Raw genomic sequence first — 21,679 nt, 5'->3', positions numbered from 1 at the left:
ATGGGAGAAACTCCCCAAATACAGGTGTGCCAAGCTTGTAGTGTCATACCCAAGAAGACTCGAGGCAGTAATCGCTGCCAAAGGTGCTTCAACAAAGTACTGAGTAAAGGGTCTGAATACTTATGTAAATGTGATATTTCAGTTTATTTTATTTTTAATACATTTGCAAAAATTACTAAAAAACCGTTTTTGCTTTGTCATTATGGGGTATTGTGTGTAGATTGGGGAAAAAAACTATTTAATCAATTTTATAATAAGGCTGTAATGTAATAAAATGTGGAAAAAGTCAAGGGGTCCGAATACTTTCTGAACGCACTGTACATTGTTGTGCCCCTGGCCTGAGAGGATGGAAGTAGCTCAGTTGGTAGAGCGTGGCGCTTGCAACGCCAGGGCTGTGGGTTCGATTCCCATGGGGGGGCAGTATGAAAAATATATGCACTCACTAACTGTAAGTCGCTCTGGATAGGAGCGTCTGCTAAATGACTAAAATGTAATGTAGCTAGATGTAGAAGGATAACGTTAACTAGCTACAGTAACATTGCCCATGAATGAAAGTTAGTCTAGTGAGCAAGCATTTTAGCCAGGTAGCCTAGCACAACAAAAAAATAAAAGCATGCACTGTATGACAGAGTGATAGACCGTTTCTTCAACATGAAAGAGAGGAGGATGGCATTGGTATTTCTCTACAAGTAGGATGAGTCAACATGTTTGCTACTTGCACGAACGCGCACACAAACACACACAAATCAGAACCATGGACAGCCGCGTCATATTTAGCTTACGTTGATTGGACTAAATTGTTTTTGGTATCTTTTAGTTGTAACTGTATTAGACTAAGCAGTTGTGATTTGATGATGTTGAAATGTTGAAGTTGAAATGGTGCTGGAATAGTGGAGGCAGCTCCTGTTTTCTTTGCTACTTGGGCTAACTCTGTGGTTCCAAATTAATAGTTGTTTAGTGGTCCGAAAATGTCGGAAACATTAACTTGCTTGACTATGCTGTAGATCATGTAACTGTCTGTTACTGTACATGCAATATGCTTTGTGGACTTCACAGGACTATCTACTATATCGAAATGTTGAAATACTTTCTCGAAATTACGACTTAGTATCTCAACATTTTTACTTCCTGGCAACCTGGTGGAGAGCGCTGCGCGCGTTGTAAAGTACAACTGCACCGTGCATGTTCACGTTGATGGTGGTGCCACGTTGGTCGGACAGTTGTGTCGGTTGAAATCGATACGAACGAACCCGTATCACCTCAGATTGATACATTCGTCGGGGTGTAAGGATGTAAGCCTATTTCGTTGCAACTTCAAGTTCTCGCTATACTTTTGTCCGATTTGTGAACGGGAACCTTATCGCTTATAGTTTCCTCAAACTTTCAGGTAGGCTGCCGCACCTGTTCCAATGGAAAACAGGTGTGTTCAACGTCAGCGGAATAACAGTCATTTCTAAGTTCAGTAGGTCTACACTAAAAAGTATTTTGACGAAAGTAGCCTTAGACAATGTGAAGAGTTAGATACATCTAGCCTATTGTATTTGTTGCTGTGTCACTTCCATGAGGGGAAAAAACATTACCTGCCTGATCACAAGTTTGGTGTGGGAGGGTCATAATCACAGTTTCTGTAATGTATTCAACACAAATAGCCTTTAACTGGCATCTGCTTGGCTTAAGATAGTGCTCATGACATTTCACAGAGTACACACACACATTACAGTGTGGGTTGCTGTGGAGACTGTGACTGGCTGCAAAGGTCACATAACCTGGTGACAGACAGCTTGCTGTGTGTCTGTCTCTAACGTGTGTGTCTGTATGCATGTCTGTTTCTGTCTGTCACTAACATGTGTGATGTCATCAGGATGCAGGGCGACAACAGAGAACCAGCCCCAGGGCCCGAGGCTTCCCAGTCCGAGGGCGGCCCCAGCCCCAGTGAAGATGACATGGCAGAGGGGGACCTGGGTGACGGGATGGGCAACAGACCAGACTCCACTATCAGGTGAAGGGAGAGAACTATTATCCTCTTGCATGAATAAATGAAAGGGTATGTGGATCCAGCCAACAGTTGATCACATCAAAAATGAACAAATGAAATCAACAAATTAACGTAAAATGTTTGCGCGCATGACTGTAAGTCACTTTGGATAAAATGGTTTTATAAACGGCATATATTAACAAAAGGCCAGCACCCACTTGAATATAAGTTGCAATTGAACCTTTGTTTTAATTCTATTTTTCTTTTTCAAACCAGTCTCAGTAGACCACACATTGCCATACGTTTCGGCTTAATTGCACCTCCTTCCTCCTACTACCAGGAAGAAGCTCCAGAGCCGGAGCAGCAGCAGGGGGCATGCTGAGGAGCTGCTGCCCAGGACAGGGCTCCTGAAGAGGGGCAGCGAGGGAGGGGAGGCAGCCTTCATCTGGACGTCCTGCAGTGGGCTGTACACAGTGTTCAGACAGGAGCAGGAGGTGGAGCAGGCGTCGCCGCGATGGAGGGTCAGGGGGACGGGTAAGCACGATTTGAATTATACATTAATTCTTGGGGGTACCCACATTGGTATTACAATTCTAATGGTGGGCCAAGCCCAGCTGTAGTTGGATCCCTACAGGTGAGGGTGTTTGCATCACCCACCTCATGGTGTCTGGTTAAACGGGGTTCTCTCACAAGTGGTTTACAACTATACACTCTTGTTGTGTAGTCATGCACAACTGTCAAAGGCATGCCTGAGGAAAACTGTTGTTCGAAACGTATTGTATTGTTCAAAAACTTGCTTCACCTTCTGCAGTTTTGAGGCCTGCGCTGCTATAGTTCCTCATAGTCACAGTGAAAGAACATTCAGCTCCTTAATCAGGCTGCGCACCGATTCTCCACCCTTTTCCCAACTTGTTATCATGAATATAACAATGGTGGAGATTCCAATGATCCAGTGCTTTTAAATCCATGACTGGAAGTATGCAAGTGTACACTTTAGGAGAAGGGTGTGGAATCTTTCTCCAATGGTTTCACCTCTGAAGTCAAATGACCATTCTAATGATCATGCTCTAGTCAACATTAACTCTGTAATGGATGTGGATTTGTGCTAAGTGTGCCTTCTCAGAAGGGCTAAAGTAAACACAATGAAAGGCTGTTCTACGGCCTCAGTGAGGCCACTACATGGAGGTTAATCAGTGTGTGCTGGGTCCTATTCATTAGGCACCAAATGTGTTAAAATGGTTGTGTCCCAATGATCTCCCCTTCCTCCTGAAGTGTGCACCCGTTCTCTACTCTGCGCAAATTTGAAAGCATTTGATTGGTGTAGGCATGGGCCTGAAGGGAAGTGAACAAGTGTACAATTCAGGAAAAGTGAGCTATTATTGGGACAGAACCAACGTTTTCCATTTGGTGCCCTAATGAACACGACCCTTCTGGTGTGAGCCCTGTGGTTGCATCGTTAATGGCACCCTATTCCCTATGTAGTGCGCTACTTTTGACCAGGGCCCATAGGGCTTTATATAGGGGATAGGGTGCCATTTGGGACACACCCTGTTGTTCCTGTTTGTGTCCTGTGATGAACCGGCTCTCTCTCTGTGCTCCGTCTGTGTTTACCATCTCTGTTTGATTTTGGTGGGAGAGAGAGGTGAGGTGACGACAAGAGACCAGGACTAACATCTGTCACCTTCCGTCACTGTGTGCCAGTTAGACAGTCTATTGGTCTCTAATATACACACACGACACACACACACACACACACACACACACACACACACACACTCCTGACTCCATTTTCTCTCAGACTGTGATTCGTATATAGTACATTAAGTGTTTCCCTCTGTTCTAGAATCCCTGAGTGATCTGTCCACCGAGGAGCTGAGAGAGAGGCTACAGGAAGTGACCGGGGTGAGGACGGGAAGAAGGATGACGTTTGATATGGGGTTTGCCATTGTGCAGCTGATTATTATCCTTAATGAGGAAATGTGATGTGCAGCAGAAAAAAACAATCATCATTAAAGTCACAGACATTAAAACACACACACACATCACATTTAGATAGGGTTGCTAGTATTACTTTCTTTGCCATCATTGTGTTGATGGTCTGTTGTAACAGGAGGCAGAGCTACTGCGCTGTGAGCTGGAGGTCACCAGTCGTCACCTGGAGGGAAAACACGAAGCACTGAAGATCCTACAGGGACAGGTAAACACACACACACACTCTAACTCTCTTCTCTCTCTCAACACTCCCTTTTCCATTGTTTAAAATACACTTCCTGTCTTTTTCTTCCAGGCTATTCTAGACAGGGCTACCTCTCACACTAAGATTCTACTCCAGAAGAGTGAGGAGAGGACCAAGGCTCTGGAAAAGGTGAACGTTGTTGGTTTCTGGCCTGTTATGTTAAAAGGCCACAGGAAGGTAGTTCAAATAAAGGATTGGTTTGTTTACTTTCACATACTGTAAGAATCAGTCACCTAGCTAATTAATTTCAGACTCTGGCTTATGTGGCTTCCACTAGTATTTACTAGTGCAGTGTTTCTCAACTCCAGTTCTCCAGTACTCCCAACAGTACACATTTTTATTGTAGCCTGGACAAGAACACCTGATTTAACATGTCAACTAATCTTCAAGCCCTAGGTGAGTTGAATCAGATGTGTAGGACTGGAGTTGGGCTGTTGGGAGTACTGGAGGACTGGAGTTGGGCTGTTGGGGGGGGATACTGGAGGACTGGAGTTGGGCTGTTGGGGGGGGATACTGGAGGACTGGAGTTGGGATGTTGGGTGTACTGGAGTCCTGGAGTTGGGCTGTTGGAGGAGTTGAGAAACACTGCAGTAAATGATGATGTGGTAACAATGGGAGCTTTCTGCTACTTTCAAAGAATTCTGCTTGTTTTAATAAATCCTAAAGATGCATACAATTAGTTCCTAGGTTATTATAGTGTACTTACGGTTTGAACATGTATTTAATGAACTTCTCTGTCATAGGAAGTGAATGGCCTGCAGTGGGAGATCACTTATAACCAGCTGCACTTCAAGAACTTTGAGCAGTCCTGGGAGCAGAAATATGTCAGGTGAGGTCATGGTTTTCGTTCAAGACAGGTATTTTTCAGGTTTTGATTGGTTGTTATGTGCTTATGGGTAGGGTTTGCCGTTTTTGATTGGTCGGTGTTTATGTGTGGGCAGGGTTTGCAGTGAGAACATGTTTTTGATAGGTCGGTGTGTATGTGTGGGCAGGGTTTGCAGTGAGAACATGTTTTCTATTGGTCGGTGTGAATGTGTGGGCAGGGTTTGCAGTGAGAAAAAGGCCCTGAGTGACAGCCTTGGAGACAGGGTGAGGGAGGTACAGGAGCTGAGGGCAGAGAACGCTGGTAGGTACCTAGTCCTTCTACTCAATCAACAATTATACTTTTGAGTGGCTGTCTTGCAATGTAATTGAGAAAGAGTGTGTGTGCATGTGCTTCTCTCTCTCTTTGTGCCTGTGTGTGTGTTTGCACGTGCATGCGCTTCGTGTGTGTGTGCATGTGTGTGTGTTTGTGTGTGTGTGTGTGTGTGTGTGCGTGCACATGTAGCTGTGAGTCAGCAGTGTCTGGAGCTCCTAGCCATGCTGAATGTCCAGGAACAGAGAGCCTTCCAGGGGACCAAGCCTTTATGCACCCAGGGGAGAGAGGAGGACCAAGGGACCGTGCTGGAGGTGAGAGAGATATGGAGACAGAGAGAGAGAGAAGGCAGGAGGAGCCAGAGAGTGAGAAGGAGACAGGGGGAACAGGAGGAGAGAGAGAGAGGGAGACAGAGGGAACAGGAGGAGAGCGAGAGGGAGACAGAGGGAACAGGAGGAGAGAGAGAGGGAGACAGAGGGAACAGGAGGGGAGAGAGAGAGAGAGAGAGAGAGAGAGAGAGGGAACAGGAGGAGAGAGAGAGAGAGAGAGAGAGAGAGAGAGAGAGAGAGGGGGAACAGGGGAGAGAGAAAAGAGGAGTAGAGAGAAAGAGAGGGGAAATAAGGGGAGAGAGGGAGACAGAGGGAACAGGAGGGGAGAGAGTGAGGGAGACAGAGGGAACAGGAGGAGAGAGAGAGAGAGAGAGAGAGAGGACAGCAGGGGAGAGAGAGAGAGACAGAGGGAACAGGAGGGGAGAGAGAGGGAGACAGAGGGAACAGGAGGGGAGAGAGAGAGAGGGAGACAGAGGGAGGCAGCTTATGGTAGAGAAATTAACATTCAATTCTCTGGCAACAGCTCTGGTGGACATTCCTGCAGTCAGCATGCCAATTGCACGCTCCCTCAAAACTTGAGACATCTGTGGAATTGTGTTGTGTGACAAAACTGCACAAGGTGCACCTGTATAATGATCATGCTGTTTAATCAGCTTCTTGATATGACACACCTGTCAGGTGGATGGATTATCTTGGCAGGGGAGAAATGCTCACTAACAGGGATGTAAGCAAATTTGTGCTCAAGATTTGAGAGAATTAAGCTTTTTGTGCATATGGAACATTTCTGGGATATTTTATTTCAGCTCATGAAACATGGGACCAACACTTTACATGTTGTGTTTATATTTTTGTTCACTATAATTCTCTGTCTGTGTTCTAGATGGCTGTGTTCTAATTCTCTGTCTGTGTTCTAGCCATAGAGATGTGTGCAAATTCTCTGTCTGTGTTCTAGCCATAGAGATGTGTGCTAATTCTCTGTCTGTGTTCTAGCCATAGAGATGTGTGCTAATTCTCTGTCTGTGCCCTGTAGCTGGCTGTGTTGGGTGCGTGCCAGTGTCCCAATGTAAGGCAGGCCTGCCCGTGTGCCAGGAGTGCTGCTGCCAGCCGAAAACAGGTTCTCCAGCTCAGACAAGAGGTAGGGTACCCACCTAAACCACTAATACATTGTTCACCAACCCCTGGTCCTGGGTGTGGATCAGTGGCGGCTCCTGAAAAAATTCTCAGGGGGGGCAATTTTTCTGATGATTTAGGTGACCTACACACATTTTTAAAAAGATATGTCCAGCAACAACATGAAGACAGGGGCAGCATATAAGTCAATACCAGAAGCATTTATTGACTGATCTCAAAAGTGTTGGCTTACAAAATCAAAATAAGTTATCACAGTAAAAATAATCAAGGGTGTTCTTTCACATTCCTCAACACTGCATAAACAATATGCATTTCCATAAACAAATGAAATATCAGCTGAAAATACAGCATCTTGGTATTTGTTCAGATTGCAGGATCAACAAGAGCTTTTACCACATTTTTTTGCCTCATGGTTGAATTGGAAATATGTGCACCTGAGCATAATTCACAACAAGCAAGCAGGAGCTTTTGATAGAGGCTACTGAAAACATTGATGCAAGTTATTGGTAATAAGACATTTTTATAGACTTCCATATTCTGCCCTCTTGTATAGATTTGTGAAAATGAACAGTGATAGACATTTTGCTTGAAAACAGAATTTGAAAGTAATTTCTAGAAAAGGTAAACACAGCTATCTGTATGGCTTTGTAAAAATGAACAACCATATTCTGGCCAATTGTATAGATTTGTAAATATGAACAACCATATTCTGGCCAATTGTATAGATTTGTAAAAATGAACATGAACAGATATTTTTTTTTGTTTTACTTTTTTAAAATGAAAAATAACTATTTTAAACAACATCAACTGTGAACTGATTTGGGCGTGTGTGTGTTAAAGAGACAGGGAGGGAGGGACAAAGAGAGAGAGAGGCTACATTACTTGTACTGAAACTGTTCTCTTCTCTGTTTCAATACAGCAAAGCGTTCAATGACTTTCTCATTGAAATCAGGCATGCTGAGGACTAGTTCCCTCTCCATGGAAAGCATGGCCAGTGCATTCAGACGTTCCTGGCCCATTGAATTTCGCAGGAATGTCTTAACTCGTGTCAAAGTTGAGAAACATCTCTCAGCTTCAGCTGTTGTCATGGGAGTAGTTATGAGGATGTTCAACAGAGTCACAGTCTCAGAGAACGTCTCCTGGAGGTTGTAGCTCATGAGAACCTGGTACAGTGCCAGTGCACCACAGCCTCCCTTGAATTCAGGATTCTCATAGATCAGAGATAGTTCTGTCTTGAGCTTTGCCTTGCTCAGCATGGGGTATGCATTCACAGTGGCATTCAGAGCCTCATCAGGAAATGAATGGCAGTACCTTTCAAACATGTCTGCTTGCAGTAAGGTAGCACTCACAAGGTGGCCAGAGAAAGAGAACCTTTCTTTGATGTGATCCAGGATGGTGTTGCAGACCTCTTCAGACAGCCTCTGCTTCTCCTCTTCTCTCAAAGCTGTTCTGGGTCTTTTGGCTCCTGTTGCTTCTTGCAGCTGCTGTTGAGAGGAGTCCCTGAAGGCAAACAGACCAATGTGTTTGTTGGCTTTGTACAGTATTGTTGTCTATGTGATGCACAGGTATATGCAATGTATCCATGATGTATAGTACAAATACTTCAGTTCCACTTAAAATGGGCAGGGATGCATAAAGTCTTTAGTGTTTAAGTTAGCCTTTGTGTCTCACATAGCCTGGATGTTCAGCACAGTATACAGTGGTGCTCATAAGCTTATGATCCCATGCTAAAGTTGACTAAAAAGAGGAATAAAAAAGAAAAGAAAATTGGTGTCCATAAAGGTTGGATTTTCCAACTTTTTTAATTAAGTCATTAAGATAAATTTCCAAAAGATTATTTTTTTATTTTTTTATTCCTCTTTTTAGTCAACTTTAGAATGTGTTCATACACTTATGAGCACCACTGCACAGTACACATAGTATATAAAATAAAATAGATTACACCACTGGCCATATATAATGAAAATAATGTAATTTCAAACACAAATGCAGTCTCCTTTCATGCATACATTTTCAAATAAAGCTCTGCTTTGAGAAAGATCGAATGATATTGTTTAATCTTACCTTATGGCCTGCACACTGCTTGTGAAGCTGTCGAGGGCACTTTTGATAAAGACAGCATCGATGTCCTTCTTCTGTAGCTTCTGGTACAGAATGTCGACGTGGGGCATGATTTTGTGAAAAAGCCGCAGGAAAAAAATAAAATCTTCATCATGCAGCATCCTCACGTAGCCAGATGCCTCTCTCACTGTGCCCTGGTCAAATGAACCCAATGAACCCGTCCGGATGGCTTCAAAACATTCTATGAGGTCGTCTCGATTCTCGTAGACAGTGTTCACGACTCTGCTGTTGAAGTTCCACCGTGTGGATGAAGGTCTGGGCAGTCTTCGTGCAACAGTCTGGTCAAGAATGCTGGTGCGTTTGGGTGACCGGGACAAAAAAGTTGTAATCCCGCTCAGATCGGAAAAGAAAATGTTCACTTTTTTTGATGCGAGAAGTAGCTTGCTGCATGATCAAATTCAGCTGATGCGCATAGCAATGCACGTAATGGGCATTCTTGAAATGCTCACGCACCTTTTCTGCACACCAGCCTTCTCTCCCCTCATCACACTGGCTCCATCGTAAGCTTGCGCAATGAGTTTGACTTTCTCGTCATCGGCAAAAAGACCGTTCAGTCTCTCCAAAAGTACACTGGCGATTGAGACTGAGGTTGATTCCGAGATGGGAAGGAACTCAAAAATCGCTCCTGCACTTTGTGCTTGCTATCTATGTACCTCAGCACAAGCACCAACTGTGTCTGTGTAGAAACGTCCGTGGTCTCGTCAGCTTGGATAGCTACGAAGTTCGCAGACTTCACCTCCTCCACAATATGTTCCCTCGTGACCGCTAGCATACACTCCAGTAGCTCGTTTTGAATGGTCTTTGATGTGCCCTTGAAAACTTTAGCATTTTTAAGATGGTCATCAAACACCTCATCTAATTGTGCCACAAAGTTGACAAGTCCAAGAAAAATACCAGGGTTGGTGGAGCCCTCAGTTTCATCTTTGCCTCGCAAAGCTAACTCAAACACGCCCGCAAAACTTCACACACTGGATTAGCCGGGCTGAGGATATGGCGGTTCTTGCTAACCTCATCGTTGTGGCGGCGGACAGCTAGCCTGTATCCCTCATCCAGTTGAGTGGCAATATTCACTCTCCCCAAAGCAGAAATTCTCAAACAGCTATCCATGTGGGTCTTTGACAGCTCATGTTTCTTAATCTTTTCTGAAAGATGGTGCATGTCGGTTACACCAGTCGCTGTCCAAGCGGTGCTGTCTGCCGTGCCGCCTTCAGGGTGAATGAGTAAGCAGGGGTAGCAGAAAACTGCATTAGCTACATCGCAGCCTGCTAGCCAGGTTTTTCGTTCATACCAATTTTTGGAAAATCCTCGGGTGTAGGACTTCCCCCTTTAGTAGAAACCTGTTGAATTATTAAATTTGGTCTGGGAGGTCCTAATTGTTTCGTTGCCAATTTATCTTCATTTGTTCGCCGACAAAAAGGAAATTCTTTCAAAGACACAATCGAGTTGCACTGAAGCCTAGCCATGTTGATAGTAGTAGTGAATTGATTGACGCTGCTACCCTCTCTTTTCTTAGTTACGTTCATGTGACGAAAGCGCGTAAGTGCAAGCCCACAGACACCCATTGAGATTGTATTGAAGGCTCTGAAATTTGAAAAAAATAGATTTTACATGGGAGTCTATGACAGAAGTTCTGGGCGATTTTCAATCTGACTGAAATCGCCCCAAAAGGGGGTGGAGCCATTTGAAGCACGACTTTAGCCTGATTCGACATTTAGTGGCAGTGTGGCACTGTGGCAGATCAGACGTATAGATTACAACACTGATAACTACTGTTGCCGTGATATAATTGATTAGAAAAAAAATCCCTTCCTTTTCCCGTTTGGCAGTGCGTCGCCCATATCGCCCTATTGAACAGGCCGTCCCTGGTGTGGATACAACTGATCTAAATCTTGATGATTAGCTGAAATGTGTGTGTGTGTACCTGTATGCTCAGTGGTGGGAAAGGTACTCAATTGTCATACTTGAGTAAAAGTAAAGATACCTTAATAGAAAATGACTAAAGTAAAAGTCACCCAGTAAAATACTACTTGAGTTAGTGATGCAAATTTCGGTCAATTTTGCTGCCGACTAACTGACCCTCATTAACCATCAACAAACAGTTACATTCTTTCCAAACATTAAAATGACGTGATCAACAGAAAATACTATCAGAGATCCGTATATAATGACGAGATGCTTATGTTTCCGCCCTAACAATGGGAGTCGTCCCAAGGCTGGAAGGCAGGCGTAAGGCGACAAGTTAAGGCCCAAAATAAGCCCATAGAAACGCATTGGACTTATTTTGGACAGATTTAGGCGAGAGTGAAACCTCTCGCTTCGCCTCTTCCTCTCTGAAACTATGCATGCATACAAGGACCTGACATTTTTCATTAAGAGCTTGATGGAAACATCTAACAATGCAAGCCTATCGTCTTACAGTCAAAAGGCTATAGCCTGTTATTGAACGTACAACTCCTGTAATGAACAGCTAATAAAACGTCATTTTCAAACATTTGCCCGAATGCAATTCACGGAAAACACAGTTCTAAAATGCGCACGTAATTGAGCAGTTCCATAGGTGACAGAGATGAAAATCTCTGTTAGAAATGTAGAAAAGGGGGGAATCTAATAGCAGCTACTATGATGGTTTGCTAATATGACTAGGATTGTGCCTTTGGCTTCTGGACAACGAAAGAAAGTTGATATGAAAACCAATAGAACAGGAGAGAAATGCTGGCTAATGGCATGAGGAAGTCTTTATAAAATAATTGCCTCCATGTTTCTATGGATGGATTTTGTCAAGGCTACTTTGACCCAAGGTCAGACATGCCTCATTATTTGAAATAAAGTAAAACATTCAGGTTTCAAACAATTATACTGCCTCAAGCTCACATTACATTATACTGCCTCAAGCTCACATGACATTATACTGCCTCAAGCTCACATGACATTATACTGCCTCAAGCTCACATGACATTATACTGCCTCAAGCTCACATGACATTATACTGCCTCAAGCTCACATTACATTATACTGCCTCAAGCTCACATTACCTTATACTGCCTCAAGCTCACATTACATTATACTGCCTCAAGCTCACATTACATTATACTGCCTCAAGCTCACATTACATTATACTGCCTCAAGCTCACATTACATTATACTGCCTCAAGCTCACATGACATTATACTGCCTCAAGCTCACATTACATTATACTGCCTCAAGCTCACATTACATTATACTGCCTCAAGCTCACATTACATTATACTGCCTCAAGCTCACATTACATTAAACTGCCTCAAGCTCACATTACATTATACTGCCTCAAGCTCACATTACATTATACTGCCTCAAGCTCACATTACATTATACTGCCTCACTCAAGCTCACATTGCAAAGTGGTGTGTGACGCGCTGATAGTCAACGGCAGGCAGGCTATAGCCTATGCATCCGAATGGCGAATCAGAGGCACGCTTTACGAGTTGAGATTGAGAAATTCAAATAGCTCCTTTTTAATCGTGGCCACCAAGGTTTTTAACACGCGATTGCATTTAGAATTGTTATTTGTTGTGCAATGACTGGGATTACAAAAGCAGGTCTCACCCCTGTAGCCTACAGGCTTTTTGAGGAGCCACTCTGGTGCCGTCTGACAGGTGATATTCCTCTACTCTAACTAGTCTCAGTATGCTGTCTGACAGGTGATATTCCTCTCCTCTAACTAGTCTCTGTATGCTGTCTGACAGGTGATATTCCTCTCCTCTAACTAGTCTCTGTATGCCGTCTGACAGGTGGTAGGATATTCCTCTCCTCTAACTAGTCTCTGTATGCTGTCTGACAGGTGGTAGGATATTCCTCTCCTCTAACTAGTCTCTGTATGCTGTCTGACAGGTGGTAGGATATTCCTCTCCTCTAACTAGTCTCTGTATGCTGTCTGACAGGTGGTAGGATATTCCTCTCCTCTAACTAGTCTCTGGTGCCATCAGACAGGTGGTAGGATATTCCTCTCCTCTAACTAGTCTCTGGTGCCATCAGACAGGTGGTAGGATATTCCTCTCCTCTAACTAGTCTCTGGTGCCATCAGACAGGTGGTAGGATATTCCTCTCCCTCTAACTAGTCTCTGTATGCTGTCTGACAGGTGGTAGGATATTCCTCTCCTCTAACTAGTCTCTGTATGCTGTCTGACAGGTGATATTCCTCTCCTCTAACTAGTCTCTGTATGCTGTCTGACAGGTGATATTCCTCTCCTCTAACTAGTCTCTGTATGCTGTCTGACAGGTGATATTCCTCTCCTCTAACTAGTCTCTGTATGCTGTCTGACAGGTGATATTCCTCTCCTCTAACTAGTCTCTGTATGCTGTCTGACAGGTGATATTCCTCTCCTCTAACTAGTCTCTGTGTGCTGTCTGACAGGTGGTAGGATATTCCTCTCCTCTAACTAGTCTCTGTATGCTGTCTGACAGGTGATATTCCTCTCCTCTAACTAGTCTCTGTATGCTGTCTGACAGGTGATATTCCTCTCCTCTAACTAGTCTCTGTATGCTGTCTGACAGGTGGTAGGATATTCCTCTCCTCTAACTAGTCTCTGTGTGCCGTCTGACAGGTGATATTCCTCTCCTCTAACTAGTCTCTGTATGCTGTCTGACAGGTGATATTCCTCTCCTCTAACTAGTCTCTGTATGCTGTCTGACAGGTGGTAGGATATTCCTCTCCTCTAACTAGTCTCTGGTGCCGTCTGACAGGTGATATTCCTCTACTCTAACTAGTCTCTGTATGCTGTCTGACAGGTGATATTCCTCTCCCTCTAACTAGTCTCTGGTGCCGTCTGACAGGTGATATTCCTCTCCTCTAACTAGTCTCTGTATGCTGTCTGACAGGTGATATTCCTCTCCTCTAACTAGTCTCTGTATGCTGTCTGACAGGTGATATTCCTCTCCTCTAACTAGTCTCTGTATGCTGTCTGACAGGTGGTAGGATATTCCTCTCCTCTAACTAGTCTCAGTATGCTGTCTGACAGGTGATATTCCTCTCCTCTAACTAGTCTCTGTATGCTGTCTGACAGGTGATATTCCTCTCCTCTAACTAGTCTCTGTATGCTGTCTGACAGGTGATATTCCTCTCCTCTAACTAGTCTCTGTATGCTGTCTGACAGGTGGTAGGATATTCCTCTCCTCTAACTAGTCTCTGTATGCTGTCTGACAGGTGGTAGGATATTCCTCTACTCTAACTAGTCTCTGTGTGCTGTCTGACAGGTGATATTCCTCTCTAACTAGTCTTTGTATGCTGTCTGACAGGTGATATTCCTCTCCTCTAACTAGTCTCTGTATGCTGTCTGACAGGTTATATTCCTCTCCTCTAACTAGTCTCTGTATGCTGTCTGACAGGTGATATTCCTCTCCTCTAACTAGTCTCTGTATGCTGTCTGACAGGTGATATTCCTCTCCTCTAACTAGTCTCTGTATGCTGTCTGACAGGTGATATTCCCCTCTAACTAGTCTCTGTATGCTGTCTGACAGGTGGTAGGATATTCCTCTCCTCTAACTAGTCTCTGTATGCTGTCTGACAGGTGATATTCCTCTCCTCTAACTAGTCTCTGTATGCTGTCTGACAGGTGATATTCCTCTCCTCTAACTAGTCTCTGTATGCTGTCTGACAGGTGATATTCCTCTCCTCTAACTAGTCTCTGTATGCTGTCTGACAGGTGATATTCCTCTCCTCTAACTAGTCTCTGTATGCTGTCTGACAGGTGATATTCCTCTCCTCTAACTAGTCTCTGTATGCTGTCTGACAGGTGATATTCCCCTCTAACTAGTCTCTGTATGCTGTCTGACAGGTGGTAGGATATTCCTCTCCTCTAACTAGTCTCTGTATGCTGTCTGACAGGTGATATTCCTCTCCTCTAACTAGTCTCTGTATGCTGTCTGACAGGTGATATTCCCCTCTAACTAGTCTCTGTATGCTGTCTGACAGGTGATATTCCTCTCCTCTAACTAGTCTCTGTATGCTGTCTGACAGGTGATATCCCTCTCCTCTAACTAGTCTCTGTGTGCTGTCTGACAGGTGATATTCCTCTCCTCTAACTAGTCTCTGTATGCTGTCTGACAGGTGATATTCCTCTCCTCTAACTAGTCTCTGTGTGCTGTCTGACAGGTGATATTCCTCTCCTCTAACTAGTCTCTGTATGCTGTCTGACAGGTGGTAGGATATTCCTCTCCTCTAACTAGTCTCTGTATGCTGTCTGACAGGTGATATTCCTCTCCTCTAACTAGTCTCTGTATGCTGTCTGACAGGTGATATTCCTCTCCTCTAACTAGTCTCTGTGTGCTGTCTGACAGGTGATATTCCTCTCCTCTAACTAGTCTCTGTATGCTGTCTGACAGGTGATATTCCTCTCCTCTAACTAGTCTCTGTGTGCTGTCTGACAGGTGATATTCCTCTCCTCTAACTAGTCTCTGTATGCTGTCTGACAGGTGATATTCCTCTCCTCTAACTAGTCTCTGTATTCTGTCTGACAGGTGGTATTCCTCTCCTCTAACTAGTCTCTGTATGCTGTCTGACAGGTGGTAGGATATTCCTCTCCTCTAACTAGTCTCTGTATGCTGTCTGACAGGTGGTATTCCTCTCCTCTAACTAGTCTCTGTATGCTGTCTGACAGGTGATATTCCTCTCCTCTAACTAGTCTCTGTATGCTGTCTGACAGGTGGTAGGATATTCCTCTCCTCTAACTAGTCTCTGTATGCTGTCTGACAGGTGATATTCCTCTCCTCTAACTAGTCTCTGTATGCTGTCTGACAGGTGATATTCCCTCTAACTAGTCTCTGTATGCTGTCTGACAGGTGATATTCCTCTCCTCTAACTAGTCTCTGTATGCTGTCTGACAGGTGATATCCCTCTCCTCTAACTAGTCTCTGTGTGCTGTCTGACAGGTGATATTCCTCTCCTCTAACTAGTCTCTGTATGCTGTCTGACAGGTGATATTCCTCTCCTCTAACTAGTCTCTGTATGCTGTCTGACAGGTGATATTCCTCTCCTCTAACTAGTCTCTGTATGCTGTCTGACAGGTGATATTCCTCTCCTCTAACTAGTCTCTGTATGCTGTCTGACAGGTGATATTCCTCTCCTCTAACTAGTCTCTGTATGCTGTCTGACAGGTGATATTCCTCTCCTCTAACTAGTCTCAGTATGCTGCGCGTGTGAGAAATAAAATGCATGACGACTAACGAAAATACACACGCGCCAATTTAATTCCACAAAATTATGCAAATATACCTATAGACCGATAAGCATGACAGTCAAATGTATTTTCAGCAGCTAACCGATTAACGGTTAACCGTTAACATCCCTAACTTGAGTAAAAGTATCTGGTTTTAAATGTACTTAAGTACAGTGGTGGAAAAAGTACAAAATGTTCATACTTGAGTAAAGGGTAGAAAGTAAAAGTCAATGCTGTACATCAAATTCCTTGTACTACGCAAACCGGACTGCACAATTAATTTTTACGGACAGACAGCGCCACACTGCAACTCTCAGACACCATTTACAAACCCAGTATTTGTGTTTAGTGATTCGGCAGGTCACAGGCAGCAGGGATGACAACGCGTTATATTGATAGGTGCGTGAATTGGATCATCATTCCGTCCTGCCTGAGCATTCTAAATGTAATGAGTAGTTTTTGGTGTCAGGGAAATTTTTGGGAGTAAAAAGTATATATTTTCTTTAGGGATGTAGTGGAGTAAAAGTAAAAGTTGTGTGTGTGTGTTTGTGTGTGTGTGTTTGTGTGTGTGTACGTGTGTTTGTGTGTTTGTGTGTGTGTGTACGTGTGTTTGTGTGTGTACGTGTGTTTGTGTGTGTGTGTGTGTGTACGTGTGTTTGTGTGTGTGTGTGTGTGTACGTGTGTTTGTGTGTGTGTGTGTTTGTTTGTGTGTGTGTAGCTGGAATCCCATGGCAGGAGGAGCGAGGAGGCGTTGCTGATGGCAGACGCGTTTCGGATCGCCTTCGAACAGCAGCTCAGGAGGCGCAGCGACCACTTCCTGCTTCTGGGCGAGACAGACAGGAACAAGCCCCGCCCACTCAGGCCAGAAGGTATACTGTATTGTCCTCACGTCAACAAGACATAGAAACATGGAAGTTAATGTTCTGTGTGTCACAGTCAATGGTGTATCTAAAATTATTCAGACCCCTTGACTTTTTCCACATTTTGTTACGTTACAGCCTTATTCTAAAATGGATTAAAGTACTTTTTTTCCTCAGCAATCTACACACAATAACCCATTATGACAAAGCAAAAACAGGTTTTTAGAATTTTTTGCAAATGTATAAAAAATAAAAAACAGAAATACCTTATTTACATAAGTATTCAGACCCTTTTACTATGAGACTCGAAATTGAGCTCAGGTGCATCCTGTTTCCATTGATCATCCTTGAGATGTTTCTACAACTTGATTAGAGTCCACCTGAAGCATGGTGATGGCAGCATCATGCTGTGGGGATGTTTTTCAGCGGCAGGGACTGGGAGACTAGTCAGGATCGAGGGAAAGATGAACGGAGCAAAGTACAGAGAGATCCTTGATGAAAACCTGCTCCAGAGCGCTCAGAACCTCACACTGGGGCGAAGGTTCACCTTCCAACAGGACAACGACCCTAAGCACACAGCCAAGACAACGCATGAGTGGCTTCGGGACAAGTCTCTTAATGTCCTTGAGTGGCCCAGCCAGAGCCAGGACTTGAACCCGATCGAACATCTCTGGAGAGACCTGAAAATAGCTGTGCAGCGACGCTCCCCATCCAACCTGACAGAGCTTGAGAGGATCTGCAGAGAAGAATGGGAGAAACTCCCAAAATACAGGTGTGCCAAGCATGTAGCGTCATACCCAAGAAGACTTGAGGCAGTAATCGCTGCCAAAGGTGCTTCAACAAAGTACTGATTAAAGGGTCTGAATACTTATGTAAATGTAATATGAACGTATGTTTTTTTATACATTTGCAAAAATGTCTTACAACCTGTTTTTGCTTTGTCATTGTGTGTAGATTGATGAGGGAAAAAAACAATTTAATCCATTTTAGAATAAGGGTGTAACGTAACAAAATGTGGAAAAGGTCAAGGGGTCTGAATACTTTCCGAATGCACTGATACATAATTGATCACACTGTTTTTAAGACAAAAGAAGTGAGGCTGTTTGTACAGTATGAATGAATGAATGAATGAATGAATGAATGAATGAATGAATCAACGATTGAATGAATGAATGAATGAATGACTGGCTATATCTGTGTATTGCAGGCAAGGATAAGAGAGCATCTCTCAGTGTGGCTCAGAGACTTAGAGGACTGCTGCCGTCCAGCACAGAGATCACAGACGACCCCACAGAGACTCTGCACAAACTCCTCGACCTGGTCTGTACTGTACTGGACCCACCCTAATACAGTAGACTGGACCCACACCCTAATACAGTAGACTGGACCCACCCTAATACAGTAGACTGGACCCACACCCTAATACAGTAGACTGGACCCACACCCTAATACAGTAGACTGGACCCACCCCCTAATACAGTAGACTGGACCCACCCCCTAATACAGTAGACTGGACCCACACCCTAATACAGTAGACTGGACCCACCCTAATACAGTAGACTGGACCCACACCCTAATACAGTAGACTGGACCCACACCCTAATACAGTAGACTGGACCCACACCCTAATACAGTAGACTGGACCCACACCCCTAATACAGTAGACTGGACCCACACCCTAATACAGTAGACTGGACCCACACCCCTAATACAGTAGACTGGACCCACACCCTAATACAGTAGACTGGACCCACACCCTAATACAGTAGACTGGACCCACACCCTAATACAGTAGACTGGACCCACACCCTAATACAGTAGACTGGACCCACCCCCTAATACAGTAGACTGGACCCACCCCCTAATACAGTAGACTGGACCCACACCCTAATACAGTAGACTGGACCCACACCCTAATACAGTAGACTGGACCCACACCCTAATACAGTAGACTGGACCCACACCCTAATACAGTAGACTGGACCCACACCCTAATACAGCAGACTGGACCCACACCCTAATACAGTAGACTGGACCCACCCTAATACAGTAGACTGGACCCACCCTAATACAGTAGACTGGACCCACACCCTAATACAGTAGACTGGACCCACACCCTAATACAGTAGACTGGTCCCACACCCTAATACAGTAGACTGGACCCACACCCTAATACAGTAGACTGGACCCACACCCTAATACAGTATACTGGACCCACACCCTAATACAGTAGACTGGACCCACACCCCTAATACAGTAGACTGGACCCACACCCTAATACAGTAGACTGGACCCACCCTAATACAGTAGACTGGACCCACCCTAATACAGTAGACTGGACCCACACCCTAATACAGTAGACTGGACCCACACCCTAATACAGTAGACTGGACCCACACCCTAATACAGTAGACTGGACCCACACCCTAATACAGTAGACTGGACCCACACCCTAATACAGTAGACTGGACCCACACCCTAATACAGTAGACTGGACCCACACCCTAATACAGTAGACTGGACCCACACCCTAATACAGTAGACTGGACCCACACCCTAATACAGTATACTGGACCCACACCCTAATACAGTAGACTGGACCCACACCCTAATACAGTATACTTAGGGCCCTGAATATTTCCTGTCCATGTGGATAAATAAATTAGAATAGGGGTTTATATTTGTAGAAGTTCAGGTAGTATTTCAAACGTTTCAAAATGTTATCTGGCTTTTCCTTCCTACCCACTGATCACTCTCTCTCTTTCTATTTGTATTCTCTCTCTCTCTGTCTCTCTCTCTGTCTCTCTCTCTCTCTCTCTCTCTCTCTCTCTCTCTGTGTCTCCCTCCTTATCTCTCCCCCTCCCCATCTCCCTGTGTAGCTGAGTGATAAGGAAGAAGCTCTAGCTCACCAGAGGAAGGTTAGCTTCATGCTAGCCCGCAACACAGAGGAACTAGAGCGACGGTTGCAGACCGACTATATGCTGCAGACACAGGTCACACCACCCCCACACCGTTCTTCAGACACCCACACATGCAAGTCCAACCATGCAGGCACAGGCAGCTGCAGTTCCAACCATGTCCAGGAGAGGGCAGGAGAGGACCAGTGTTATGGTGGGGCATCATCATCAGAATCAGACGCCACAGACCTCCAGCCCTCCGAGATCCAAGAGGCTGAGACTGAAGCCTCCGACCTCCAGATACAGGGCCTCTCTCTGGGGCAGTCACCCATCGAGAGAGAGGGAGTTGATAAGCGAGGTGGAAGAGAGGGCCATCTGGTCACCCTACTATGAACTGTTTGTCATCAGAGAGTGATCCTGCCTGGTCTTCTTACTGCCGTGCATTGCTTGAAGTGGAATTAAATGTGTGCCGGCACTCATTCTGGGTTCCCGATACTCATGATATTTAGGTGAAAGGTATTCATAATTTATTAGAGGCAATGTTCTTTAAGAGGTGCCGGTACTCTAGTAGAAAATTAGAGGTGCCTGCACTCGGTTCCTCTGTGTACCAGCCCAATTCATGCACTGCCGCTGTGCATCTGACTGGTCTTTCAACAGCTCTGCTCCTCTATAGGCCTGCTTTTACCTGAATATATCAGCCTCTGTGTAGACGTTGAGATTACATTTTATGTTAATAATTCCTAGCACATTAGAATTTATAGAAAGTGACTGAATGCTTTACATTTTGCTAAACCTCTTGCTCCGAATATTTCCTGAGCTCTGATAAGATATTTTAATGTATCCACCAATGAAATGTTATGATGGTCAAAATAATGAAGTGAAATTATTTAGAGTTGTGTTGCTGTGTGTAGAATTGTTCAATTGTTATTTTTTTGTCATGCAAATGTAAGAAATGGATATGTGCCAATGTTGATGAAACTGATTACACAATGTATTTATACCAAATTACATATAGCCTCTGCCTCCTTTCAAGCCATTGGGCGCGTTTGAGTGGTAAGGCGAAATCAACTGGCTGTAGACGAAAGTCGAGGAGTGAAGTCAGGGAAGTGTATCTGCGACAGCCGAAAGTCACAATTTACCCACAACTCACCATGGATTTGATGCTCTCAAACATGGCCCTTGACCTCTGACTGCAGTCAACTTCATGAACTTTGATCACATGATTTCTGTAAAGTTCATGCAATCGACATGTAGGCACAAGTCGGACAATTTCTATCCCCATAATGCAACACACTTTGAAAGCGACATGACAAAATTGACCCACTCGAACGCGCCCAATGACTGTTCAAGCTCATAAAGCAGGAATCTTCGTTATGAAATCCCACAATCCAATGCGACCAAACACAGACAGCAGTGAGACAAAGGAATGTGTAGTATCGGTGGGGAAAGCTGTGTGTTAGCTGTATGGGTACCCATGGTGCTGGAGATCAGAACTGTCCGGTGAGAGAAAGGCCTAATGTATGCCAAATGTATGACCACAGAGACACATATTTCCCACAGATCACACAGACCCACATAGAATTTGAAAACAAATCAAACATTGATAAACTCCCATATCGGTTAGGCGAAATACTGCAGTGTGCAATCACAGCATCAAGATTTGTGGCCTGTTGCCATGACAAAAGAGCAACCAGTGAAGCACAAACTACATGGTAAATACCACCAATATTTACCTGTTTACTTATCTTCCACTACTATTTGCACATTGCTAAAACACTGTACATAGCTGATAATATAACACTTGA

The 21,679-nt window shown here is 44.3% G+C and overlaps 1 protein-coding gene across 5 annotated transcripts; it reads left to right on the top strand.

Annotated features, from left to right (window-relative positions):
* Nucleotides 1-1,191: 1,191 nt before the first annotated feature.
* Nucleotides 1,192-21,437, top strand: ccdc125 (coiled-coil domain containing 125). 5 transcript variants are annotated; one of them, XM_041836424.2, is made up of 14 exons: nucleotides 1,192-1,292; nucleotides 1,388-1,420; nucleotides 1,862-1,999; nucleotides 2,316-2,509; nucleotides 3,819-3,877; nucleotides 4,086-4,172; nucleotides 4,263-4,340; nucleotides 4,955-5,040; nucleotides 5,255-5,337; nucleotides 5,539-5,660; nucleotides 6,706-6,810; nucleotides 16,836-16,986; nucleotides 18,185-18,297; nucleotides 19,857-21,437. In XM_041836424.2, exons 2-14 carry the CDS (start codon nucleotides 1,410-1,412, stop codon nucleotides 20,265-20,267), a joined length of 1,638 nt encoding a protein of 545 aa, XP_041692358.1. In that variant the 5' UTR covers nucleotides 1,192-1,292; nucleotides 1,388-1,409; the 3' UTR covers nucleotides 20,268-21,437. The 5 variants fall into 5 exon arrangements, with proteins under 5 accessions (XP_041692358.1, XP_041692359.1, XP_041692360.1 ...); XM_041836425.2 differs by lacking the exon at nucleotides 1,388-1,420; XM_041836426.2 differs by lacking the exon at nucleotides 1,388-1,420 and having other exon boundaries at nucleotides 1,192-1,387.
* Nucleotides 21,438-21,679: the final 242 nt, after the last annotated feature.

This window comes from Coregonus clupeaformis, chromosome 18 (assembly GCF_020615455.1).
Source record: "Coregonus clupeaformis isolate EN_2021a chromosome 18, ASM2061545v1, whole genome shotgun sequence".
Lineage (NCBI taxonomy): Eukaryota > Metazoa > Chordata > Actinopteri > Salmoniformes > Salmonidae > Coregonus > Coregonus clupeaformis.
This window is presented reverse-complemented; position numbering and strand designations above follow the sequence as displayed.

Excerpts from the sequence above, each read along its gene's own strand:
- ccdc125 (XM_041836424.2), top strand. Across the intron at positions 3,878-4,085 it reads GGCTACAGGAAGTGACCGGG|GAGGCAGAGCTACTGCGCTG; the intron begins GTGAGGACGGGA and ends CTGTTGTAACAG. Across the intron at positions 5,041-5,254 it reads TGGGAGCAGAAATATGTCAG|GGTTTGCAGTGAGAAAAAGG; the intron begins GTGAGGTCATGG and ends ATGTGTGGGCAG.